The sequence below is a fragment of the Marmota flaviventris genome, chromosome 7 (genome assembly GCF_047511675.1).
Source record: "Marmota flaviventris isolate mMarFla1 chromosome 7, mMarFla1.hap1, whole genome shotgun sequence".
Classification (NCBI taxonomy): Eukaryota; Metazoa; Chordata; class Mammalia; order Rodentia; family Sciuridae; genus Marmota; species Marmota flaviventris.
Window position 1 is genome coordinate 74,134,678 of NC_092504.1, and position 27,660 is coordinate 74,162,337.

General features: G+C 40.3%; 1 protein-coding gene across 2 annotated transcripts; it reads left to right on the plus strand.

Annotated features, from left to right (window-relative positions):
• The first annotated feature begins 3 nt into the window (after window positions 1-3).
• LOC139706521 (broad substrate specificity ATP-binding cassette transporter ABCG2-like) lies at window positions 4-22,885 on the plus strand. Of its 2 annotated transcripts, XM_071614835.1 has the most exons (6): window positions 4-183; window positions 6,118-6,326; window positions 10,446-10,508; window positions 20,120-20,179; window positions 21,024-21,138; window positions 22,372-22,885. In XM_071614835.1, the coding sequence occupies exons 2-6, from the start codon at window positions 6,136-6,138 to the stop codon at window positions 22,441-22,443; spliced, it is 501 nt and encodes a 166-aa protein (XP_071470936.1). In that variant the 5' UTR covers window positions 4-183; window positions 6,118-6,135; the 3' UTR covers window positions 22,444-22,885. The 2 variants fall into 2 exon arrangements, with proteins under 2 accessions (XP_071470936.1, XP_071470937.1); XM_071614836.1 differs by lacking the exon at window positions 10,446-10,508 and having other exon boundaries at window positions 12-183.
• The last annotated feature ends 4,775 nt before the right edge of the window (window positions 22,886-27,660 follow it).

Sequence of the window (27,660 nt, forward strand, 5' to 3'; positions counted from 1 at the left end):
GCCACACCTTTTGCCTTCTGCCCCCGCCCTGGCCCAGGGACTGCAACTTCAGGGAGAGGTGGCCGTGGGCATGCTTGCCCCACAGCCTGAGTCTCCTGTACCGAAGTCCAGTCCAGGCTATCTCCTAGAGGTCCAGTTTGCTGCCCACAGCCCTGAGAGGGGCTACTAGAACCTTCCCACTAGGTGAGTGTTTTTCCTCTGGGTAGAGGGAGTGGTGGGGTCATCTCCATCTGGGAAGGGATCAGTGGAGGCTGTGGGCACTGTCCTCAAGCCCACAGACAGCTTCATCAGAGTGCAGGAGGGAGGGGAAGCACTCAGTCCTCCACCGGGAAGGGAGGGAAAGGAAGGCAGAGGAAAGGAGCCAGGGGACTGGGGGAAAATGCTTGAGGATTTCTACAGCAGTACAGATGCTTGGTGGCCTTGTGGACTGGAAGCTGATGTTTCATGGCCTGTATGGAAGTTCAAGCTGACTCCCTTTGACCTCCATATCTGTGCTTTATATCCATGAGTTTTATGCTATGCCTCTGAGCAGAAATTTGTGCTTGGTCATTTGAACTACTATTAAGTGAACAAGTTTGTGTGCCAGGAAAGGTCGGTAGGTATTTTTTCTTTTTTTTTTTTTTTAGAAAAGAGCACACTGGGGCTGGGGATGTGGCTCAAGCAGTAGCGCACTCGCCTGGCATGCCCACAGCACTGGGTTTGATCCTCAGCTCCACATAAAAATAAAATAAAGATGTTGTGTCCACCAAAAACTAAAAAATAAATATTAAAAAATTCTCTCTCTCTTTAAAAATAAAAAAAAGGCATTGTGTTGTGTCCATCTACAACTCTCTCCCTCTCTCTACAAACAAACAAACAAACAAAAAAGAGCACATTGCTTAAATGACATGACTGAGTTTGTACCCTTGGCAGTTTGATTTGAGAGTAGGAAATAAAAACAGTCCATACAGAATTTTTTTTCACAAAACGATGTGGCAGTGCAACTGATTCTGGGTCTGTAGGGAGTCCAGCCTGCACAAGTCAGTTAAGATAAAACTCTTGCCTGTTCTCAAATGTGTGAAGATAAGGAGAGTTAATATTGAAGAAGGAAAACTTTCCTGAGCATGGAAATTACTGCTGGTGGAGGAAATATTTATTAGCATTAATGCTTTAAAGGGATTGGCAAAGCAATTATTTTTCTTATTCCCAGGTTAGTTTTCTCATCAATTTGGTAGTTTGCTACAGAGTTCTTGAGGTCTCTTTCAGAATTTTTATGGAAATATTTCAGTTTTGATGATTAAATGTAAAAATGAACCAACTATTTACAAAACTTACTAAAAACAATACTGAAAACATTCAAATGATGCAAAAAATTCAGCCCAAAAACTAAATTGTAGATAAGTTTTAAAATGTTTGTGTATACAAAGCAATATATATATATTACTCATTCCTTTTTCAGAAAAAATATACAGATTCATAGCAACAAGTGTGTTTATTGGGCTTATTTGTTCCAGGGTCCTGGACATTATTCAGGAGTTCACTTAGGGAACACATTACTTTACATAACATGTATTAAAATATAAACACATGTGTTCAAATCTATTTCTGAACTTAATATCATTAGGCATCCATGAAGCATTTGAAGTGAGCATGTGAAAGATATAGTAAACTACCACCTAGAGTAGAACATTGCCTGAGGGAGCACATTGCAATAGATACAGGTGAACTGAAAAGCTCCCTGTACATAAAAATGTGTATCCTGAAGGCCATTAGAGAGAGAGAATGATCAGTCATTCCCTCTGAAGCTGGTTCATGAGAGAAGCTTTTCCTGGTGTTTACTTTTTATTATTTTAAAACTTTTTTTCTCCATTTTTGTTGCATTTTATGTGTACATAATGACAGAATGTTGTTTCATTTTCATGCTTCTATATCCATTCTACTGTATATTCATTCTTCTATATATGGATAACCTGCTTTCCAAGCACCATTTTTTAAAAAGACTGTCCATGCTCCCATGCATGTTTTTTTTTTTTTTTTTTTTTTTTTTTTTTTGCATCTTTGTCTAAAAGGATTATTTGAGTATTTCTGAATGGTTTTGTTTATGAGTCTTCTATTCTGTACCATTGATCTGTGGTCTGTTTTCATGGCAGTTATTTTTGAGCAATATGTTGTGTGTGTGTGTGTGTCAGTCACCTAGGCATGCAGAAGAGACAGAGGAATGGCAATGGAGAGCACCCTCAGTGCGATCCATATGTATGCAGTAGTGTATGTTCTAAGGGCACTTCCTAAGGAGGATTTTTGTAGTTGTAACTGTCCTTACTCTAAGTGTTACAGGACTCACTTGAATGATAAGACCCTGTGGTCCCACATGCTATTGTTGATGGCTGGATCTTATTTGGGAATAAACCTGGATTTTTTAGAGGGATAGGTGGGCATCATGTTCTTTAAATAGTCTATAAATGGGTTTGTCATTAGTTTAAAAAATATATGTATATATTTTTCAATTGACCCACACTAATTAAACATAGGTAAGTGTTTGGTGTGACATTTTCTTACACATCTACAATGTGCAACTATAAGATGAGGGTAATTGGTTTATCTCTGTCTTCAAACAGTATGCTGACAGTTTTTGATATGAGTTTGGTAGAAGTTGAAGACAGGATCAAGGAGGGAGGAAGATTTATATTATGTTAAAAATGAACCATATACTCTGGGGTAGGAAGCTAGGATTCAAAGGTTTCAATGAAAATGAAAGAGCCCAAATGGTCTCCCTACTTGTGTCTATAGGCTCTCTAGACCTACGAGATCCTCATCTGTTCTTTAAATAATCAATGCTGAGTTCACTTCAGAATGTGAACCAAAAATTGATGGCTAGATGATTATGTTCCCATATTTTTTTCTTTTTCAATAATGTCTTGTATAATTTTATTCTTATACTGTATATCTCTCCTACTCAATGTACACTTCTGTGGTTACTAATATATATTGCTATTAATATTAATATATATTCAAAGTCAGTTTGGTTAAGTTTGTTGTAACAAGAAGGGAATGAAATTTCTACTTCATCAGGGAACCTGTTGAACCAGTTTTCCTATACTTTATGGATCACTACCTCAATTTCTTGGATTTGTGACTGGAGAAGACCTTGCTGCTATTTAGAGCAGGGTCTGGCTGGAATTTAGTTTTTAGGCTCAGTTAGCATTAGGTAATACAATTCAATCCATGTAGAAGGTAAAATAGATGTTTCTAGAAGGTAACAAGTCTCGTAATCTCCCACTAAACACACTGGATGGAAATTTTTCAAAGAAAGAGGAAGCACTGAATGAGAGGAGCCAAAGAAGGTCTAAAGAGTGTGCAAGTAGGATAGAATCAGCTTGATGCAGAAAGTAGACAAAAGGTGAGGACTTCCCAGGGCATCTGCCAGTGATGTCTTCCTAACTGCCTCAGATACCCCTCCCCTAAGTCTTGTTACCTACTCCTCTTATTTGAATACAAAGGGGTTTCCTTTTACATTTACATGAGTTTTTCTCTAGTTTCCAAGGGCCATAACATCAATCTTTATTATGTATTGTATTCTTTTTTTAAATTTCTTTTTTGTGTTGGTGATGGGAATTGAACTCAGGGCCTCATGCATGAAAGGCAAGCACTCTACCACTGAGCCACATTCCTACCCCTTTTTCTATGTCCCCAAATTGATCATGGGCTGGGATAGTTTGAAACAACTTAAGTTCATAAAGAACCCTTACAAATCCTCTGTTCAGTTCTGTCCTTGCTGGTAAATGAGGTTCTCCTCCTCTTGAAGTTCTGTGCTTTTCCCATCCGCACCTATGTTTTCTACTGGGCCAGGAGAGAGTTCTTCAGGTGGTGTGTTCTTGGTATGTTGTGTCTGATAAACCTGGTGCTCTTTCTGTTCTTGCAGTTCTTGAGTGGTATTGTACTGTGGCAGCACACACAGAAAGAAAGAAGACTTCTAAGATTTTATGACAGAGGAGGGTTCATAACAGTGTCCCCTGGCTCTTGGATTGTTACAGTAGCCTCTCATATGATCTCCTTGCTCCATCCCTACCCCTGATAAAAGTCAGAGTGGTAAAAATAGTTTAAATCATGCCATTCCTTTACCCAGAACTTCCTGGTACCTCTCATTCTCATTTCTAGTCCAAGTCAAATTGCTTATGGGCTCTGCTTCAGCTGTCCTTCCTCTGACCTCAGCTCCTCTCTTCTTGCCCTCCATCACACACCAGGCCCTCTGGCCTCTTTGCTGGTTTTGTACAGTAGTGCTCAGCTCAGCACTGCTCCTCCAGATGGCCTCCCTCAGTGACAGCTCAACAGTCTCATTGGAGTGCACTTTCCTGACCACCTGTTCTACCTGAGTCCCCTTTGTAGCTGGTTATAGTGATTTGATCATCACATCTAACTGGAGTTTATAATTTATTTTTTTAAGGTCTGGTTATTTGATGATAACCTATGTTTTCCTGAACATATTAATAAATGGTTTTAATGTCAGTGTTTGATAACTCCACTGTGTTTCACCTGTGGGTCTTCCTTTATATTCTGATTTGGAACTTTAGCTCCTATATTCTGGCATGCCTGGGGATTTTAGATTTAAAGTTTGTGCAATGATCTTTTTTGGTGTTTGTTACCAGGGATTAAATCCAGGATTCTTACCTATTGCGCCACATCCACGCCCTATTTATTTATTTATTTTGAGACAGCATCTCACTATATTGCCTAGGGCCTCACTAATTTTCTGAGGCTGTCTTAAACTTGTGATCTTCTGCCTCAGCCACCTGAATCTCATAATTACAAGTATGTGCCACCACACTTGGCTGATATCTTCTTTGAAAGTGGATTTAACTTTCTACTAGCAATGTCTGAGCAGATGACCCTGATTAAGCTGAGAATGGTCTATTTTGGGTTTTCCCTTATTCCCAGGCAATAATGCTTCTGGGATCTCTAAAGTTGGGTTCTTTTATCACCTTTGCAGGCCCAGCTGTCCAATTTTTGTCTCCCTGGCTTAAAGACTGCTGAGATATTTGCTCAGATGTATTAAGGGCTTCTGGAAGATGCCTCTAGCAGCCTTTTCCTGCCTGATCCCAATGTTGCCCCTTGTGTATAAAGTTTGCATTTCCAAATACCTGTAGAGGAAAAGGCATGAGGTGCTGGGATTGCTCAGTACTCTTTCTATTTTCTGGGATTTTGGTTTCTCCACTCCTGTGGCTTTGTTGCTCTCATCAGAGACTTTTCACATGCTCCTTCTCATGTTCTGTCTGCTTCGATGGTTGTTCTCAGGAGGATGGAGCTGCTGTCCTCCATAGGCAAAGAGAAAGGTCTCCATGGATGATTTTGGATTTCACAAATGAAAACTCTAATTATTGCACTTAGTATTTCAAACTTATTTAACAATCTCAGTTCAGCACCAAGTTTTATTCTGAATTGATTTAAGGAGCCTTTTGTAACTCTCTAATGAAATGTTTTTTACTTCACATTAACTTAATATTCAATTTTTCTTTAAGACCTTGAGCTGTTTAACTATTGGTTTGATTTAGTTAATCATTTTCATATGTGTGCCCATTAAATAAATAATAATGTCAGTACAAAACAATCTTGGAGTTTACCCTTTTAGATAATTGAAGGTGCCCAACACACAGAGATGTACAAGTTGAAACTATAAATTCAGAAAAATCTTTCCAGCTCCTGACTGCTATACTAAGCTCCTTTTGTAGCCAAAATATTGTAAACTCCAATATTAAAAAAATACAGGAGCTGCATGATGATCATGTAGGCTATCCCTGAACTGAAGTTGTATCATAGTATGAATTTCAAGTCAGACAAGATATAGCTATCATCTGCCTTTTACTTCCTTTCTGGGTTTTGCATAATTTTCATAATTTTTACTTTTTAGGACCCCTGAATTTGGGAATGTGATATCTAACTGGAATGCCAATATTCTAATTTGTATCTGCCTCTGATTATAGGTTCTAATATTGTTCTTATCACAATCATGTGGGCTGTTCTTTGGGAAAGAACCTACTCACTGCAGCACAGTTTAGAAGATGCTTGGTTTAAATGTGTTCTTATCTGGTGTTTAAAATTTTGATTACCTAAACTATCAACTTACTATTGGTTTTCCCTAAACAGAAAAACAGAACTCTGCAGATGTCTGCCAATAAGGACTCATTTTCAATTGACTTACTCCCGGTAAACTCTGATGGCTTCCTTGGGACCACCTCCAGTGACCAGAAAGGGCCTGTGTTATGTTTCTACAACATCTGTTATCATGTAAAAGAGAAGAGAGGCTTCCTGTTTAAACAGAAAATAACTAAGAAAAGGATACTATCAGATATCAAGTATGTGCATGACCTTTTTTTAAAATTAAATTATTTATTTATTCTAATTTGTTATACATGATGGCAGAATGTAATTCATTTCATATTACACATATAGAGCACAATTTTTCAAGTCACTGATTGTACACAATCTATTTTCACACCATTCGTGTCTTCATATATGTATTTAGGGTAATGATGACTAACTCATTTCACCATCTTTCCTATCCCCTTCCCCCCTCCCTTACCCTTCCTCCCCTTTACCCTATTTAAAGTTCCTCCATTCCTCCCATGCTCTCCACCATTGCCATTATGAGTCAGCGTCCTCATATCAAAGAAAACATTTGGCCTTTCGTTTTTAGGAATTGGCTTGCCTCATTTAGCAATATATTCTCGAACACCATCCACTTACCTGCAAATGCTATGATTTTATTCTCTTTTAATACTGAGTAATATTACATTGTGTATATATACCAAAGTTTTCCTATCCACTCATCTATTGAAGGGCATTTGGGTTGGTTCCACAATGTAGTTATTGTGAATTGTGCTGCTATAAACATTGGTATGGCTTTGTCCCTGTAAGATGCTGTTTTTAAGTCCTTTAGGTGTAAACTGAAGAGTGGGATAGCTGGGTCAAATATTGGTTCCATTCCAAGTTTTCCAAGTAATCTCCATACTGTTTTTCAGAGTGGTTGCACCAATTTGCAGTCCCACCAGCAATGTATGAGTGCGCCTTTTTCCACACATCCTAGTCAACACTTATTGTTATTAGTATTCTTTTTTTTTAAATTTTTTATTGTTGGTTGTTCAAAACATTACATAGTTCGTGACATATCATATTTCACACTTTGCTTCAAGTGGGTTATGAACTCCCATTTTTACCCCATATACAGATTGCAGAATCACATCAGTTACACATCCATTGATTTACATAATGCCATACTAGTGTCTGTTGTGTTCTGCTGCCTTTCCTATCCCCTACTATCCCCCCTCCCCTCCCCTCCCCTCCCCTCTTCTCTCTCTACCCCCTCTACTGTAATTCATTTCTCCCCCTTGTATTATTTTTCCCTTTCCCCTCACTTCCTCTTGTATGTACTTTTGTATAACCCTGAGGATCTCCTTCCATTTCCATGCAATTTCCCTTCTCTCTCCCTTTCCCTCCCACCTCTCATCCCTGTTTAATGTTAATCTTATTCTAATGCTCTTTGTCCCTACTCTGATCTTAGTTACTCTCCTTATATCAAAGAAGACATTTGGCATTTGTTTTTTAGGGATTGGCTAGCTTCACTTAGCATAATCTGCTCTGATGCCATCCATTTCCCGGCAAATTCTATGATTTTGTCATTTTTTAATGCAGAGTAATACTCCATTGTGTATAAATGCGACATTTTTTTATCCATTTGTCTATTGAAGGGCATCTAGGTTGGTTCCACAGTCTTGCTATTGTGAATTGAGCTGCTATGAACATCAATGTAGCAGTGTCCCTGTAGCATGCTCTTTTTAGGTCTTTAGGAAATAGACCCAGAAGGGGAATAGCTGGGTCAAATGGTGGCTCCATTCCCAGCTTTCCAAGAAATCTCCATACTGCTATCCAAATTGGCTGCACCAATTTGCAGTCCCACCAGCAATGTACAAGTGTACCCTTTTCCCCACATCCTCGCCAGCACTTGTTGTTGTTTGACTTCATAATGGCTGCCAATCTTACTGGAGTGAGATGATATCTTAGGGTGGTTTTGATTTGCATTTCTCTGACTGCTAGAGATGGTGAGCATTTTTTCATGTACTTGTTGATTGACTGTATGTCCTCCTCTGAGAAGTGTATGTTCAGGTCCTTGGCCCATTTGTTGATTGGGTTGTTTGTTATCTTATTGTCTAATTTTTTGAGTTCTTTGTATACTCTGGATATTAGGGCTCTATCTGAAGTATGAGGAGTAAAGATTTGTTCCCAGGATGTAGGCTCCCTATTTACCTCTCTTATTGTTTCTTTTGCTGAGAAAAACCTTTTTAGTTTTTGTAAGTCCCATTTGTTGATTCTAGTTATTAACTTTTGTGCTATGGGTTTCCTATTGAGGAATTTGGAGCCCGTCCCCACCGTATGTAGATCGTAGCCAACTTTTTCTTCTATCAGACGGCGTGTCTCTGATTTGATATCAAGCTCCTTGATCAATTTTGAATTAACTTTTGTGCCTGGCGAGAGAAAGGGATTCAGTTTCATTTTGTTGCAAATGGATTTCCAGTTTTCCCAGCATCATTTGTTGAAGATGCTATCCTTCCTCCATTGCATGCTTTTAGCCCCTTTATCAAATACAAGAGAGTTGTAGTTTTGTGGATTGGTTTCTGTGTCCTCTATTGTGTACCATTGGTCCACCCGCCTGTTTTGGTACTAGTACCATGTTGTTTTTGTTACTATTGCTCTCTAGTATAGTTTGAAGTCTGGTATCGCTATAACGCCTGATTCACACTTCCTGCTTAGCATTGTTTTTGCTATTCTAGGTCGTTTATTTTTCCATATGAATTTCATGATTGCTTTCTCTATTTCTATAAGAAATGCCGTTGGGATTTTGATTGTCACTGCATTAAACCTATAGAGAACTTTTGGTAATATCGCCATTTTGATGATGTTAGTTCTGCCTATCCATGAACAGGGTATATTTTTCCATCTTCTAAGATCTTCTTCTATTTCTCTCTTTAGGGTTCTGTAGTTTTCATTGTATAAGTCTTTCACCTCTTTTGTTAGGTTGATTCCCAAGTATTTTATTTTTTTTTGAAGATATTGTGAATGGAGTGGTTGTCCTCATTTCCATTTCAGAGGATTTGTTGCTGATATACAGGAATGCCTTTAATTTATGCGTGTTGATTTTATATCCTGCCACTTTGCTGAATTCATTTATTAGCTCTAATAGTTTCTTTGTAGACCCTTTTGGGTATGCTAGGTATAGAATCATGTCTTCTGCAAATAGTGATACTTTAAGTTCTTCTTTTCCTATTTTTATGCCTTTAATTTCTTTCATCTGTCTAATTGCTCTGGCCAGTGTTTCGAGAACTATGTTGAACAGAAGTGGAGAGAGAGGGCATCCCTGTCTTGTTCCAGATTTTAGAGGGAATGCCTTCAATTTTTCTCCATTCAGAATGATGCTAGCCTGAGGCTTAGCATAGATTGCTTTTACAATATTGAGGTATGTTCCTGTTATCCCTTGTTTTTCTAGAGTTTTGAACATAAAGGGATGCTGTACTTTGTCGAATGCTTTTTCCGCATCTATCGAGATGATCATATGGTTCTTATTTTTAAGTCTATTGATGTGGTGAATAACATTTATTGATTTCTGCATATTGAACCAGCCTTGCATCCCAGGGATGAATCCTACTTGATCATGGTGTACAATTTTTTTGATATGTTTTTGTATTCGATTCGCCAGAATTTTATTGAGGATTTTTGCATCTAGGTTCATTAGAGATATTGGTTTGTAGTTTTCTTTCTTTGAAGTGTCTTTATCTGGTTTAGATATCAGGGTGTTGTTGGCCTCATAGAATGACTTTGGAAGTTCTCCCTCTTTTTCTATTTCCTGAAGTAGCTTGAAAAGTATTGGTATTAGTTCCTCTTTAAAGGTTTTGTAAAACTCTGCTGTATACCCATCCAGTCCTGGGATTTTCTTAGTTGGTAGTCTTTTGATGGTTTCTTCTATATCCTCAATTGATATTGGTCTGTTTAGGTTGTCTATATCCTCCTGACTCAATCTGGGCAGATCATATGACTTAAGAAATTTATCTATGCCTTCACTATCTTCTAATTTATTGGAGTATAAGGATTCAAAATAATTTTTGATTATCTTCTGTATTTCTGAAGTGTCTGTTGTGATATTGCCTTTTTCATCCCGTATGCTAGTAATTTGAATTCTCTCTCTTCTTCTCTTTGTTAGCATGGCTAAAGGTCTGTCGATTTTGTTTATTTTTTCAAAGAACCAACTTTTAGTTTTGTCAATTTTTTCAATTGTTTCTTTTGTTTTGATTTCATTAATTTCAGCTCTGATTTTAATTATTTCTTGATTTCTACTTCTTTTGCTGTTGTTTTGATCTTCTTTTTCTAGGATTTTGAGATGAAATATGAGATTATTTATTTGTTGTTTTTTTTCTTTTTTTAAGGAATGAACTCCAAGCAATGAATTTTCCTCTTAGAACTGTTTTCAATGTGTCCCATAGATTCTGGTATGTTGTGTCTGTGTTTTCATTTATCTCTAAGAATTTTTTAATTTCCTCCTTGATGTCTTCTATAACCCATTGATCATTCAGTAACCTATTGTTCATTCTCCAAGTGATGTATGCTTTTTCCTTCCTTCTTTTATCGTTGATTTTCAGTTTCATTCCATTATGATCAGATAAGATGCATGGTATTATCTCTACTCCTTTATATTGTCTAAGAGTTGCCCTGTGACATAATATATGATCTATTTTTGAGAAGGATCCATGTGCTGCTGAGAAAAAAGTGTAACTGCTTGATGTTGGGTGGTATATTCTATATATGTCAATTAAGTCTAGGTTATTAATTGTGTTATTGAGTTCTATAGTTTCCTTATTCAACTTTTGTTTGGAAGATCTGTCCAGTGGCGAGAGAGGTGTGTTGAAATCTCCCATGATTATTGTATGGTGGCCTATTAGACTCTTCACCTTGAGAAGAGTTTGTTTGATGAACATAGCTGCACCATTGTTTGGGGCATATATATTTATGATTGTTATGTCTTGTTGGTGTATGGTTCCCTTGAGCAGTATGTAGTGTCCCTCTTTATCCCTTTTGATTAACTTTGGCTTGAAATCTATTTTATTTGATATGAGTATGGACACTCCTGCTTGTTTCTGAAGTCCATATGAGTGATATGATTTTTCCCAACCTTTCACCTTCAGCCTATGTATGTCTTTTCCTATCAAATGCGTCTCCTGTAGGCAGCATATTGTTGGGTCTTGTTTTGTGATCCATTCTACTAGCCTGTGTCTCTTAATTGGTGAGTTTAAGCCATTAACATTTAGGGTTATTATTGAGATATGGGTTGTTCTTCCAGCCATATTTGTTTATTTATGTTACTAAACATGGTTTGTTTTCCTCTTTGATTATCCCCCCCCCCTTTACTGCCCTACCTCCCACTGTTGGTTTTCATTGTTATTTTCCATTTCCTCTTCCTGTAATATTTTGCCGAGGATGTTTTGAAGAAATGGTTTTCTAGCTGCAAATTCTTTTAACTTTTGTTTATCATGGAAGGTTTTAATTTCATCTTCCATCCTGAAGCTTAATTTCGCTGGATACACAATTCTTGGTTGGAACCCATTTTCTTTTAGTGTTTGAAATATGTTATTCCAGGATCTTCTAGCTTTCAGAGTCTGTGTTGAAAGATCAGCTGCTATCCTGATTGGTTTACCCCTAAATGTAATCTGCTTCCTTTCTCTTGTAGCTTTTAAAATTCTCTCCTTATTCTGTATGTTGGGCATCTTCATTATAATGTGTCTAGGTGTGGATCTCTTATGATTTTGCACATTCGGCGTCCTGTAGGCTTCTAGGATTTGGGATTCTGTCTCATTCTTCAAGTCTGGGAAGTTTTCTCGTATTATTTCATTGAATAGATTGCTCATTCCTTTGGTTTGGAGTTCTGTACCTTCCTGTATCCCAATGACTCTTAAGTTTGGTCTCTTAATGTTATCCCATATTTTTTGGATGTTCTGCTCATGGTTTCTTAACAGTCTTGCTGAGCTGTCTATGTTCTTTTCAAGTTGAAATACTTTGTCTTCATTGTCTGATGTTCTATCTTCTAAGTGTTCTACTCTGCTGGTAGTATTCTCCATTGAGTTTTTAAGTTGGTTTATTGCTTCCTGCATTTCTATGATTTCTGTTTGTTTGTTTTTTATAACCTCTATCTCCCAGTATAGTTGATCCTTTTCTTCCTGGATTTGTTGGTGTAATTCATTGTCAAAGTGATCTTTCATTGTCTGATTTTGCTGTCTAATGTCTTCCTTGATACTCCAGATCATCTGAAGCATGTATATCCTGAATTCTTTACCTGACATTCCATCTGCTGCAGCTGTTACCTCTTCTAAAGTTGAGTTGACCTGCATTGCTTGTGGTCCTTTCTTTCCTTGTCTTTCATACTGCTTGCGTTTATTTCTGCTTGGTGAAACTGTTGTGTTTTTGAAATGTTTTTCCCCCTATGTATTTATATTGCTCTTGTATAGTTGAAAAGTCTCCCTTGCAGGGTCAGGTGGCGGTCTGCCTACCTTGCAGGCATGGGCGGGGGCTCTGCTCTGCCCCTCCTCCAATTGGTGTGAGGTGTCTACCACGCCAGCGGGTCGCTGAGCTTATTCTGGGCGCAGGAGGCGGCTCTGCCCTGCCCTTACTCCAATTGGGGTGTCGTGACTACCACGCCAGCAGGTCACTGGGCCTGTTCCGGGCGCGGGCGGTGGCTCTGCTCTGCCCCTACTCCAATTGGGGTGATGAATGTACCAGGCCGGCAGGCCACCGGGCCTGATCCACCGGTCAGTTGAAGGTCTGCCTACCCTGCAGTCGCAGGCGGCGGCTCTGCTCTGTGCCCCCTCCAATTGGTGTGACTTGTCTACCACACCCATGGACCGCTGGGCCTGTTCCGGGTGTGGGTGAAGGCTCTGCTCTGCTCCTACTCCAATTGGGGTGACATGCCTACAACCCCGGCCAGCCACTGGGCCTGTTCCACCGGTCAGTCGGAGGTCTGCCTACCTTGCGGGCACGGGCAGCAGCTCTGCTCTGCCCCTACTCCAAATGGGATGACGTGTCTGTCGCACCGGCAGGCCACTGGGCCTGTCCCGCTGGTCGGTCACAGGTCTGCCCACCTTTCAGGCACGGGTGGCGGCTCTGCTCTGCCCCTACTCCAATTGGGGTGACGTGTGTACCACGCTGGCAGGCCGTTGGGCCTGACCCGCCAGTCTGTCGCAGGTCTGCCCACATTGCGGGTGCGGGTGGCGGCTCTGCTCCGCCCCCTCTCCAATTGGGGTCATGCCACCACCACGCCAGCGAGCCGCTGGGCCTCCTCCGGGCGTGGGCGGCGGCCCGGCTCCTCCCCTCTGGCTCGAAGACAAAGTGAGAGAGACTCCGGTGTCTGTGACTCATCCTCCCTACCAGGAGACCAACTGTTTCTGTCACCGCTGGTATTGATGAAGTTCTCTCCTCCACTGCTTTCTGATGACATCATATCTCTGCCATGTTGGTATCCTATGCGAATGGCAGCACTTCATTCCGTTTGCCGGGTGACCAAAGTAACGGGTGAGTCCTGACCGGCTCTCACAGGCCCCATCTCAGTCCTGTTGCCACTGCCCATGAAGGCTCGGTTGGTATTTACCTCCACAGTCCTCAGCAGGACGCGGACCGAGAAGCAGTTTCCGCGGGCTCCTTAGCCTTGGGCCAGAGCAGTTCCAGGAGCCGAAACTCAGCTGCTCTGTGCTCGGTGTATGCTCCGTTAAGAGCAGGCTCCAAGAAGCAGTCTCCGCGGGTCATCTAGCACTGAGCCTGAGTAATCTGTCTGCAAGCCGCAGGTGAATGGCACCCTGAAATTACCTGTTCTGTGGCTGAATGAGCTGCGGTCAGTCGAAAACAGGGATGGTGACGTCAGCTCTCCAAGATGGTGGCCACTGGCCTCCTCTGTGGTCTGACCGGTGTGGAGAACCAAATTGGACTGCTTCCTTCCCCTGTCTCGAACCCAGAATTCAGCACTGAGTACGTTGCTTGCACGGCTGGCAGAAACTGAAGTGCTGTGTCCCTGCGTCACTATCTCTTCGTTTCCCAGCGTGCGCTGCAGACTCTAGCAGCGAGGGCGATTTGCTGAATAAGCAGTGTTACCCTCCGTGCCACAAATCTCCCATGTTTGAGTCCCCGCAGCCCACCCTCGTTCAATGGAAATCCTTCCTCCAGGTTCCAGAGCACCCCACTATTGCTGGAAATTCCTAACCTGTTATTTGTATTCTTGATAGCTGCCATTCTGACTAGAGTGATATGAAATCTTAAGACTAGTTTTGATTTACATTTCTCTAATTGCTAGAGATGTTGAACATTTTTTCATATGTGTGTTGATTGATTGTATATCCTCTTCTGCGAAGTGTCTGTTCAGGTCCTTGGCCCATTTATTGATTGGGTTATTTGTTTTTTTTTTTTTTTTTTTTTTGCTGTTAAGATTTTGAATGCTTTATATATCCTAGAGATTAGTGCTCTATCCAATGTGCTTGTGGTAAAGATTTGCTCCCAAGATGTAGGCTCTCTAGGCACCTCACTGATTGTTTCTTTTGCAGAGAAGAACCTTTTTAGTTTGAATACATCCCATTTATTGATTTTTTATTTTGTTTCTTGTACTATATGAGTCTTACTAAGGACGTTGGGGCCTAATCTGACATGATGGAGATTTGGGCCTAGTTTTTCTTTCATTAGGTGCAGGATCTCTGGTTTAATTACTAGGTCCTTGATCCACTTTGAGTTAGTTGAGTTTTGTGCATGGTAAAAGATAGAAGTTTAATTTCATTTTGTTACATGTGGATTTCCAGTTTTCCCAGCAGTATTTTTTGAAGAGGTGATCTTTTATCCAGTGTATGTTTTTGGCACCTTTGTCTAATATAAGATAACTGTAGTTATGTGGGTTAGATTCTGTGTCCTCTCTTCTGTAACATTGGCCTACAGGTACAATACCATGCTGTTTTTGTTTCTATTGCTCTGTAGTATAGTTTAAGGTCTGGAACAGAAATGACTCCAGTCTCACTCTTCTTGTGCATGATCTTTTAAAGGACCACTTTATTGACCTACAATGAAATTCCAGGTTTTATGTATTACCAATAAACTCTATGAATATTTGTGTTCAAATCTTTAGACATATTAACAAATGCTTTCATTTCTTTTGTATAAAGTAAGAGTGAGATGATCTCTTAAGTATATGTTTAACTTTGAAAGGAACTGGACTAACAATCCATTTGTAAAAGTGATTGTACCATGTGTATCAATCTTTGAGAAACTGGGAAATTAATGTGCCATTTAGTTTTTCATGTGTCAACCACATGTTTTTGTTGAAATAGGCCTGGTGGTATAATTAATTGCTTTTTTTTTTTTTTTTTTTTTTTTTTTTTTTTTTTTTTTTTTTGTACTGGGAATTGAATCCATGGCACTTACCCATGGAGCCACATGTCCAGACCAGCTCTTTTTCACATATTATTTAAGATAGGATCTCCTTGTGTTGTTAGGGCCTTGCCAATTTGCTGAGTCTAACCTAGAACTTAGGATCTTTGTTCCTCATCTTCCTGAGCTGATGGGATTACAAGCTTGTGCCATCACACCAGGATAGTTTATTGTTTTTTGATTGTGGGTACATAATATAACTCTGATCTTTCCAAACAGTGAAACAGAATGTGTTTCTATTTCACTACTCAAATGAGCTTTCTGAAACATATTGGTTTTAGGTACTTGTGCACTTTATGTCCTTTATAGTCTACAATAAGGAGGTTGAAATGAGAGCATATTGTGAAAGTACTTTTCTTTTCAAATAGACCTGTTTTAAATGAATGGTCTATGATTTTTCACATTCTATAACAATTTACTTATTACTATAATGAAGACAGATGGAACATATACAATCTCATCCCTACAACCTAAGATCCCTACAATCTCAATGATGTTATGTAGTTTATAGAGTGCCTAATAATTGTAATTTTATTTTTATTCTTTTTATCCAGAAACATAATCAGAATTCAAAGTGTGGAACTGAAGTGAGATCTAGAGCAGAAAGGAGATGAGTGTTATTATAGAACCTATTACTATGAGGTACCTCTATGAGTTCACAGATGCTGGCCTTAGGAGTGTCAGCGTTTTTCTGATATTTGTGAGCCTCTGCTTCCCTTCTATGGAGTCATGATGTAATTTGGCTTTGCTCAGATACCATTGCCTATGAATTCTGTTTCTGTAATAAGGGAAATAATCATCCCTGGTCAAAGTAAGCACCTTCAACTGGCTTTTCAAGGCTGAAGAGTGGCTATAAAATAATTTTTTGACTCAGTGTGGCTGCAGATCTATATGTAAGTTGATGTTTGTTCTATTTTCTTGAAATTTTTATATGATTTTACACTTTTCAGTTAATGCCAGACAACTCCTTTTAGAAATCAAAGACTTGACAAAGTAGCATAGAAATTTTTGAGTCATTGGAGGTAAAGAAATAGCAAGGATTTAATGGCTGACTGGGCTGAGGCAAGGGCTGCTGTGCAGGACTGGAACCCTGTCCATGCAGGAATACCTGCTCCCTTGCCTACTTTTTTGTCTTTCTCTTGTGTTGGTTAAGTAATCCTGACTAGAATAGGGAGAGAAATAGTGGATGTAAGGCTTTGATCTTTTGCTATATGACTAGATAGATTGACTACTGAAAAGCTGACAAGCATTTTGTGAAACACAGTAATTATGAAATAATTTTCCCTACAAATTTTTTGATGAACAAGGTAGAAGGTACCATGCTTTGAATATGTGCAAGTTAAACAACTATAAAGCACACACTGTATGAGTGTTCATTTACCTCACTTATCCCTTCCAGCTAGTTAATTATGTGCTCAATAAACTAAGGTGGATATTCTCTTATTCAACCAAATAGGGATCCTAATAGGTGTCTGGTGTTGTTGAAGATGCTAGTTACAGAAATGCCCTCTATTCTTAGAAACCTTTTAATCTGATGGAAGAATTATAAAATTATATCAGTTTCCCTGCATTTTTTTGCTGTGATTGATTGAAGTATTCAAAGACAATACAGAACCCCCTCATCCTCCATTGGAGGGCTCATGGAAATACAGAAAGTGAAAACTCTTTGTGTGTGTGTGTGTGTGTGTGTGTGTGTGTGTGTGTGTGTATGTAGATAGAGGGAGAAAGAGAGAGAGAGAGAGAGAGAGAGAGAGAGAGAGAGAGAGAGAGACAGAGAGGTTGACCATGTCCCAAGAATGGCACTTAACTCCTTTGACTATAAACAAAACAAGACCAAAGGGTGTACCATGATCTCATAATGTGTAGTAGATCCAACAGGAATTCTTTGGGTCTTTTCATGTTGTACAGTCAGTATTTGGGATTCAGTGTGCCATGTCTAACGGGGGAAGGTGTCAAGAGTGGTAAATGAATTATGGTCTTTGAACTGTGTGGATTCAGAGACGATGCACTTCCTGGAAACTCTAGGGGCCTAAGTTGCCAATTTGAGACTACAGAGCTTCTTTAGTGATAACATGTTTAAAGGGAAATTCCATACTAGCCATGGATTTATCAGTTCATGACCTAGGTTCCACTACCAGCTGCCTGGGGGAAGAGAATTAGGAGTGTAAGCTGATGGTTCTAATTGGGCTGTTTATATTCAAAATTTCAGTTTTGTTTTTCTTGAAGAAACTTTCTCACAATTGTTCCTTTTGCTGTTTAAACCTATATAAAGAATTTTCTGAGCCTGCTCATGGTCACTATTTATCTATCAATGTACAGTGATCTACCAGGCCCCAGTTTTTTCCTCTATTTGTGTGTCTGTTTGTCTTTTATCCCTACCCTCACCACCCAGTATGGAAACTTGAATTAATAGTAGTGCAGGGTTCAGCAGAAGGGCAGGAGGGAGAAGTGGTTACAGAAAGACACAGTCTTCTTGGCAAGGTTTTACAGTTTTAGGAAAGAGGCATATGCTGTAAAGCAGAAAATAAGAGGGGAATGGCTTGTGAGGGCTGAGGGAAAGCTGGAGGTGAAGATGGGGAGAACAGGAAAGGTAAAGGACTTAACTGAATTTTTTACATGAGTGTAGCTCCAGACTCTATTGAAACAAATTAGCATAGTTCTGTCTACTCAAGGTGTTTAGCAAATAGAAAACAATTGACCACCTGTAGGTGCTCATCCCCTTGACTAGAGTGTGAACTCCAGGGGGCTAGGGCTTTGTTTTTCCATTTGTTTATCTACTGGATTTGCTCTCACCTCTATCCCATGTCCTAAAATATTATCTTGTACATGCATAGTAGACACAATATAATTGTGTTGCCTGAATGGATGTGGAACTAGTCAGTGCCCTACATAATAACTGTGGCATTTGGGTTTCTATGCTTCTGATGTTTTCTGTAACACTGGCATTTACTGTCAAAGAAAGCCAAACAAAGGGAGTTTTGAAATGCTTTGCCTTACTATATTCACATTTGTTTTTCTGGTTGAATCCTTCAGGATGGCTTGCTCTTTTTTTAACTACATATCTTAAAAACATGGGAAATTTTCTAGGCAATGAAAACTTAGGAAATATAAAGGCTTTTACTGATCATTTCTGAAGCAGTTTCTAGGTAGATATTAATAAGGGAGATGCATTAAGAACTGTAGACAAATGCACTTTGAGAGTTTGCCCAAGCATTGTGAATTTGGGTTACTGCTAATGATTGAACCCAAGACTTCATGCATGCTAACTACCCCCACTTGCACTGACCTACACCCCCAGACATACCAGTCATTTGTTTGTCTTTACACTGGGGGAGGAAGGATAGCAAATGAATTAAGAATTTTCTGAATCCCAGTTTACCACACTCTCAATAGTCCAGTGATTCAGAGTTTCCACAGTTAATAAACAAAGTGAATGGTACATATCACCTCAGCCTCTGGCAGCGCTGGTTTCATTTGTTAAAGATCAGGTGCTACAGGCCAAGAAAGATGAGATCATTCTAGATGTGAGTGCTGTGGGGTCAGTTGCACTGGGACTTTCATGTTTCATGACACCTATGCAATCATAGGATCAACCTCCCTGGGTATCAGTATGTGAGGGCACATAGCTGTTGGCTTTGATCCTGTGCTTGGAATAGATACTGATTCCACTGTAGAACACATCTTGATGTGCCTAGCAAGTCAAAAGAGGGACTGGCATACACACCAGAGTTCTGAATGCCTGAAGCCAGACTGCTGTGTGCACTCCGGTGCCCCTGCAGTAGCCCTGCCCTTAGTTCTCTTCCTCCACCTAATTCTTTCTAGTAGATTCACCTCTTATATTTAGGATAATAATCAGCCTAAAATTGACTTCTTAGGTCTTAGCACAGTCAACACTGCCATAATCACCCTCTTCTACTCTGATTGTTTACTACCCTCAGGAATTCTCTTAATTTGATTAAAGCATACTTATATCCATTTTCTGACTGTGCATCTCACAAGGATGTCCATACTACAGGGATGTCACCCAATACACACAGAACATTTTCCAGTCAATTAATCAGATACTTAACAAAGCAGTGAATCATCTACCCTGGTTTTTTTAATTGGTAAGACATTTTTCCTGAATGTGAAGAATACACGATTTTTTTTGTGTACTCTGGAGTACTTTGCTCCACTCTTTGATTTCTACTGAAGATATATTAATTTTCATTCTGACTAGATTTTAAAAGTGAGAACATTACTGCTGATCAATCTCCAAATCAGTGTTCATTAATGGTGTCTAACTTGACTGGGAAGCAGGTGAGGGGATTTGAAGAGGCTGATCATTAAACATGATTTAGAAACTGTTTTAAAAGGAGTAAGAGTAATGCAGATCATTCATAAAAATTGGTACTTATTTTGTGGTCTGAACATGAAATATGTCATTTCCCCCAAAGAGATTAGGGGTTTCAAGATATTTGCGAGATCTCAGACATTTTTTATAGGTCCTGACTAGACTTCTATTAATCAATGATATTTTACATTAATATTTGGTGCTTGTTATCTATCTGCAATTTCATCAACCTTTCCTAAATGCATTCAGTGTAGACCCTAAACCTATGGAACTCTTTATAAAGTAAAATACTAAATCAGTATATTTTTGTGTTTACAGTGGGATCATGAACCCTGGCCTTAATGCCATCGTGGGACCCTCAGTTGCAGGCAATACTTTGTGAGTACAAAAGAAGGTGTAAGTAAGCCTTTTGGGCTGCATTTTAGTATGCTTTTTAAAAAATCACATGCGTTGGTTGTGCATGGTGGTGCACTCCTATAATCCCAGCAGGTTGGAAGGATGAGGCAGGAGGATCATGTGTTCAAACCATCCTCAGCAAAAGCGAGGTGCTAACCAACTCAATGAGTTGCTGTCTCTAAATTAAATACAAAAGATGACTGCAAATGTGGCCCAGTGGTCAAGTACTACTGAATTCAATCCCTGGTACCTCGGCCCCCACCCCACAAAAAAATCACGTGAATTTGCTGTGCATTTCCTGTCTGATGCTAGGTACTATGGAGAAAATCAATTTAGACTAGCATATGGTTTTAATCCAAGGACCAGGAAGTCTTATTAAATTCAGCATTAACAACATGGCATGATGAAGTGATCATAATATAGCAGTTCATCATATTATGAACTAATGAGGAAAGAAGATAAGGGAATAATGATAAAAGTGAACAGAAGGAACTGAAGTTCTCAGGGAGATCATACATCAGAGATAAAGGAGACTGTTGCCTGGGTTGGGACCATAAAAGTGAGGGTCACTGGGAGTCTATACTGGATAAGCCAATAATATTTTGCTTTAATGATTTTGGAATGTCTTATAGCACATGAAGTAAAGGATGCTAAGAATTTCTATGTGTGCATGCACGTACCCAAACACACACACACACACATGTTAAACCATAGAATTTTTTGACTAGTTCAATTTTTAACTTGAACAGAATCTGGATTCTGAGTAGGTGAGAGATGTGGCCTTTGTAGGAAGGAAAAATCTCTGAACATGTGTGTCCTTTTATAGGTTGTTAGATATATTGGCTGCAAGGAAGGATCCAAGTGGTATATCTGGAGATGTTTGGGTACATGAAGTACCTGAGGATTCCAATATACCATATAATACAGGTTATGCGGTACAGGTAAGTATTGGTGATTTTGCCTTTTAGGTTTCCCCTGTTTCTGTATGTGGAAGACACTGTGCTTATAGTTTTGCATGCTTATAGATGGTTTAAGGATTTCCTGTTAATGTTTTAAAGAGGTACTGCTTTAAGAACTCAACCTGGGTCAACATAAGATAAGGAGTTATCTCTAAAGCCCAGTGCTCTTAATATAAGGCTGTTAACTTATTTGCTGGATGTTTAAGATTAAGTTTTAAAATTAAAAATTTGGCTCTTGCCCTCTGAGTCAGTCTGAATCAGGGAATAGGGGACTTCTCCAAAGAGCTTTGCAACTCTAGGCCACATAACCTCCCGATCAGGGAGATTAATGAGACCAGTGGAGGACAGAAAGCCAATCAGTGCATTTGCTGTGAAGAGGAGGGTCATCAGAAAAGGGAGACATCCCTGATGCTTCCAAGGGAAGCCACATGGTCAAGCAAGGCCTGGACCCATCCTAGCGCAAATGGCACTAGCAGCGCAAATGGCACTAGCAGAACTGAGAAGCTGCTGTAAAGTTCCCCCAGGACTCCCAGGGAAGCTCAGCTGACTGTTAACAATAGATAAAAACAAAAGTCAGTTTGACTTGCTTCATCTTAAACACTTAGCAAAGACAGTCAAAGCCAAAGCACAGCTGTTCCTGGACATTTTAAATAATAATAATAGTTAAATGTACCCTAACCCTAACCCTAACCCTAACAAAAGAGTTTCTCAGACAGGAATGCCTGATAACTATCAAAAGGGACTGCCAGAGTAGTTTTTAGTTTAAGGCCTTTATTTCTAACTTACACAGGTAGGCTTAGTGTTTGCAAATATGGTTATCCAGCCCTAAGTAACAGAATTAAAGATTTCTCTATTAGACACAGAGGCCATACTAGTAAAAGGATTTTGCAAGACCAGATGACATTAAATTATTAAACTGTATCTTAAGGAAAAGGACATCTGTAACCCTAAAAGTTAAATGTTGTGTTTACATCCCTGACATTTCTCGCAATGTGACAAATATCCTTAAAGATTTACATGCTCAGATAGAAGCCATGTCCTCAGCAACTTTGTCATGGAAACAATATCTTAGCTCCTGGTTCTTGGTACTTCCTGGTGGAAAACATTGTTAGTCTTTGTCTTTGCCATCATACTCATTGGCATATTCCTGTGCTATGGCATTTATTGCTGCTTCAATATGGTTCCAGTACTAATGAATTCTTGTTTCTCTTATAGACCATCCATCACTCAAATGGCCCTCCAGCCTATTACTTCTCAATCAGACTTCTATCATGGACCACTCGATAGACCCGATTTTTAAAGGGGGACTCCAAACTGCTTGCCCCACATCGTCCCTTTTCAGCCTGAAGAAGCCAGAAAGATCTTCTTCACCCCTCTTCCTTACAGCAGTAAGGAGTTCCCAAATTAGAGGGGGGAATGAAGCCAGATTTAAAGTTAGGTAGTCAGTGTAGTTAGATAAATCGGGTCTAATATCGAGTGAAATCTAAAATGGAGACCATGCGGAGAATGACTCAGGGAAAACACAGGACAACTCATGGAATGTTAATGAAGTCCAAAAAAGGCCCTAGGCCAAAGTCCACCTCAAAGAAATGTTAATGAACAGCCCCCAGCAAAAAGGTGCTGACTCAGAAGTCCTTCCTGACCACGGATTCCACCTCTTGGGTCCCCTTCTTCCTCCGGGAGAAGTCTTTTCTGCTGTCCTTTAATAAACTTCTAATTTCTACTCTGACCTTGCCTCGGCGTGCTTCTTTGGTGTTATTCTTCAACATTGGGGAAGCAAGAACTCGTCACCGGTCAACAGCGGTAACAGCTGTGTCTTAGATTCTCAGCACCTGATGGATCTAAAGAAAGATCCCATGTGTGCATCCACAACCAAAATGGCCAAAAGAGCAGTCATTGTGGATGAAGTGTCTCACCTTCCTCTGTAAGGTTTCTGATCTCCGTCAAGTGAGAATCTGGATCCTTTGGGTCAAATGAGTTCTTCAAAGCCCTGCAGAGGCTAGCCCAGAGATGCTTGGGTTTCCTCATGACTCCAGTTCACATAAAAAATCTAAACCCCACAGTCAGTAGGCCTCAAATTGGAGAAGCAGAGCCTTATTAACTGTAGGCCTATTTGATCACTCCTGGTTCACAGTAAGGGTGTCCAGACCACCATGACTTTAGGCAAATGAGGGGCAATGGAGCTTATTTTGGACACTGTCTTGGGCTGCGCCCGTCATGGAATCCTCTGGCCACAGGTTATGATGAGTGTCTCTATGAAAGAAGATGAGGGCCATGTGGAAGTGTTTTGGTTTTAATTGTGGTCATTTGTGTGGTGGTTGGAAGAGATGACTGGATCCACCTGCTCTTGAACTCTGGTGTGATTCCCCTTAGAGACTGCGTTCTGGAACTGACCTCAGAGAAGTATTACCATGAATTGTGTTGGGATTTTAGGAGGCCACACATGAGAGCCACCCTTGGATACTGAGATCTTTGCCATAGTGTGGCTTTCCACAGAGCACTGGGAATCTAGGCCAGAATATCACATGATTATATTCTTAAAGACTCGGCAGCCATATTTGAGAGGAAAAACACACAGGGACCTCACATTGTAGACCTCAATGAGCCTGGCTTCATGTGACCTTTTGGCCACTCTTGGGGAAGCCTTGCCTGTGAGAGTTCTCCAGAGTTTTCATTGAAATGAGCTTCCTCACAATTTAATGGTTCCTGAATGAATTGAAACCCTCAGAGCCTCCATCTTCATCCTTGAAAAACGGCTAGATAAATATCATGAAATTTTTGAAATTCCCATGACCAGGTGGCACTGGAGAACCTTTGGATGTCCTGTTGCTGATCACATGAGTATACCAGACAGTGCCTTGATTGACTGGGATTCATGAAAATGGTGTAGAACCAAGATGCCAGTAAGTTGGAGCCAGGTGAGTAGTGGGCCTAAAACACTGGTGTGCAGGTGTGTGATAAAACACCTGTGGTGGGGTCATGTGGATCTGCCATTGGCTTCCAAATGGCTTGTTACTGACATGGTGTAGCCAGCAGACCCTTATAAGTAAAGGCATCTTGTTATATGGAGAGGTTTAAGGGCAATTTTAAGAATCAGGTTGCTATGGACAAGGGGACAAGCTATGTGGATAGAAGATTTGTTGGTGCATTTTCCTGTAGACCCTGACCCACCACACCTGACAGAACTCCCTCTAGCACTTTGTCCCCTTTGAACTCCTTGTATTTCATGAAGCAAATACCAAAACTCCCAGTGCAGCAGCAAGAAAAACCACAAAAATGGAGGATGACCAAATGGCTTCACAGTCCACACAGGGAGACACTTAGGCCCCAGTGGCCACAGTTTACCTACAAAGAGAGAATTCAGCACTGCTGCCTCATGTTCATTGGAAAATCAGAAACCATGTCCTCCAGGTCACATAAATGCAGACTCAACTTTGATGGTCTCACTACAAAGGAAGCTAAATCTCCTGACAACAACATATATTTCACGTGCCCAACCTCAGAGGCAGTTTCTCAAGAAGTCTTTAGGCCAGCAGAGCTCCATGTTTGTGGAGTGTTTACCCTGTCCCTTACTTTTGGAAACTCCTCTAACACCTCCAAGGTTGTGAACTCCTGAGCATGTTCCATTCTAGATATGTATTCACATATTTTCTAACTCTGCCCATCTAATTGTGTCTTACTCGGTGTGAAGGTAATGTCAAGGCATTGTTCTGGATGATAGTGGGAAGATTTTTGTGTAGCACATATTTGCATACACATTGGATTCATTTTCTGCTGAGAGCCACGGCCAAGTCTGTATGGCCCCTGGCATTTTGCCAACAGTATTGATTGACAGGCGAGGCATTACTATCCGCCTCTACCACTACTTTTGAGTTCTCGCACTGTTTTGGAGTTCTCGAAGGGATTTCCGGGGATTCCCCGAGAGTTCCCATTGGTTGGGGAAGTGCAGGAGGAGTGATTGCCCGGAGAGATATTTCCGGCTGGGGGTTTTCCTCGACAAGCCGCGTGGCATCGAGAGAATTCCCCAGGAGCGTGAGTGAGTTTTTTTCTTGCAGTTCAAAAATAAAGTTTGTTCCTGCTTCAGTGGCTTGTGATTTGTGCCCAGCCAGACTGCGGCAATTGGTGGCCTGTGCGGGGAACGTCTGAAGCTTCGGTGTAAGTGAAACTTCTTGCCCCTAAGGGAAGGCGAGAAAATGGGTGACCATTTTAATAAACAACGTGTTCTTGTTTTGATTTGTTTTGTGTTTGTTTCAAGCTGCCTATCCCTAGAATTTTCTCAGGCAGACTGGGAAAAATGGTTGGCTCAAGGTTTGAAGTTGTTTGCCCCTGAGGAAGAGATAGAAATAGACCACAAATGCACATGTCAAGAAAATAGGAAAATTGATACAACGATTTTTGTTCCGTTTTTGTTTCATTCTGTTTCAGTTTTGTTTTGTGTTATCTTATTGGGTTGCGTTATCTTTATAACAGATTAGAAATTAGTAAAAAAAACAAACTGAAAGAGTGTTAAGTAAATTGTTAGAGGTTCAGACCATGGAGAAAGACATTTTAGATCAAGCAAAAGAGAAGGTCTCTCAAGCTAGTCAGACAGAGGAAGAAAATATAAAGGAAGAAAGCTTAGAGGAGAAACAGCTATTAGGGAAAAAGCTACAACAAGAGGCTGCTACTAACACCATTCTATCACCAGAGGGCGTAATTCAACCAACAGCTCCACCTATGGAGATAGCTGAGTGGCCCTCAACCCCCTTAGTAGATAGATGGGATCCTGAGACAGAACCTCAAAGATTAGCATGCCCTGTACTTGAGCAGGCAGGAGGGCAGTGAATTCGCCATGCTTTAGATTTCAAAACAGTGAAGCAGTTAAAGGAGGCTGTAACAACCTATGGTCCTCAAGCACCCTTCACTGTAAGCATGTTCGAATCCATTACCAATTTGGACATGACGCCAGCAGATTGGGCTAATATATGTAAATCTGTGCTAAATGGAGGACAATATTTGTTATGGAAGGTTGCCCATGAGGAATTTTGCAGGGAGACAGCTAGGCAAAATGCAGCAGCCAGTTACCCTCAAAGAAATCTAGATACGTTGTTAGGGAAAAGACCTTATGAGGGTCAACAGCAACAAATTGAATATGATCCTGGCGTATATGCACAAATTGCTGTAGATGCAGTTAGGACATGGAAAACTTTACAGGGGCATGGAGATTTACAAGGTCACTTATCTAAGGTAATACAAGGAACTAATGAACCTTACACTGAATTTGTAGATAGGTTTATTCAAGCAGCTTCCAGAATTTTTGGGGATACAGAACATGCAATGCCATTTATAAAACAACTGGCTTATGACCAAGCAAATCGTTGCTGCAGAGAGGTCATTAGACCATGGAGACATGAAGATTTAAACACATATATTAAATTATGTAGAGACATTAATGAACAAGGACAAGTCTAGGCAGCAGTACAACAGGCTTTAGATGCCAGGCCAAAAGAATGCTACAATTGTGAACAACCAGGACATTTTAAAAGGAGTTGCCCCATAGGAGGAGGATTTAACAAAGCTAGGTATCAAAGGAATAGAATACCGGGTATTTGCCCACGATGCCATAGAGGGAGACATTGGGCTAATGAATGCCATTCTCAAACCACCATAGAGGGTACTCCATTATCAAAAAATGGACAAGGACAAGGTGTTTACCCACGATATCGTGGAGAAAGACATCGGGCTCCATTGCCAAAAAAACGGACAGGGGTGCCCAATGCTCTGGGGCCCACGACCACAAATGTACGGGGCACTGGAGGAACCCAGAAACACCATGGAGGAACCCAGCAACACCATCAGGGTAGTGCCCAGGACACATTATTATCAGATCTCTCATCAGACGAACCAGAGGGAGCACAGGGTTGGACATCTGCGCCTCCACCAGAGCAGTACTAACTCCAGAGATGGGAGTTCAAATCATTCCCACAGGGGTGAAAGGACCTCTTCCCAAAGGAACAGAAGGCTTATTATTGGGACGCAGCTCTTCTACTCTAAAAGGACTTATGATAAGTCCTGGGGTAATTGATCCCGATTATGAAGGTGAAATAAAAATTATAGCCAGTTCTCCAAAGGGTATATCAGTAATTTCACCAGGAGATAGAAAAGCACAGTTATTAATAGTACCCAGCCTACATGATAAATTTTCCAGTAGTAGTATAGAAAGAGGTTCCAGGGGAATAGGCTCCACAGGTGTAGATTGGGCTATGCTGTCTTTGAATTCAGATTCTCACCCAATGATAAAACTAAATATTCAAGGACATGAATTTAATGGGCTACTGGATACAGGTGCAGACCTTAGCATCATATCTCGTCAAGAATGGCCAAAACATTCGCCATTACAACAAGCCACTCAAACGCTTTGAGGCCTAGGAGTGGCAACTAATCCCCATAGAAGTGCAATGGTATTAGATTGGAAGGATCCTGAAGGATGTGAAGGAACTATACAGCCATATGTATTGGATCATC

What these genes read in the sequence shown, in the direction of transcription:
- LOC139706521 (XM_071614835.1), top strand. Translation starts at nt 6,136, where the DNA reads ATGTCTGCCAATAAGGACTCATTTTCAATTGACTTACTCCCGGTAAAC. An exon ending in AGGATACTATCAGATATCAA is followed by an intron (nt 6,327 to 10,445) that starts GTATGTGCATGA and finishes TCTTTTTTTAAG; the next exon opens with GAATGAACTCCAAGCAATGA. An exon ending in ATACAGGTTATGCGGTACAG is followed by an intron (nt 21,139 to 22,371) that starts GTAAGTATTGGT and finishes TTTCTCTTATAG; the next exon opens with ACCATCCATCACTCAAATGG.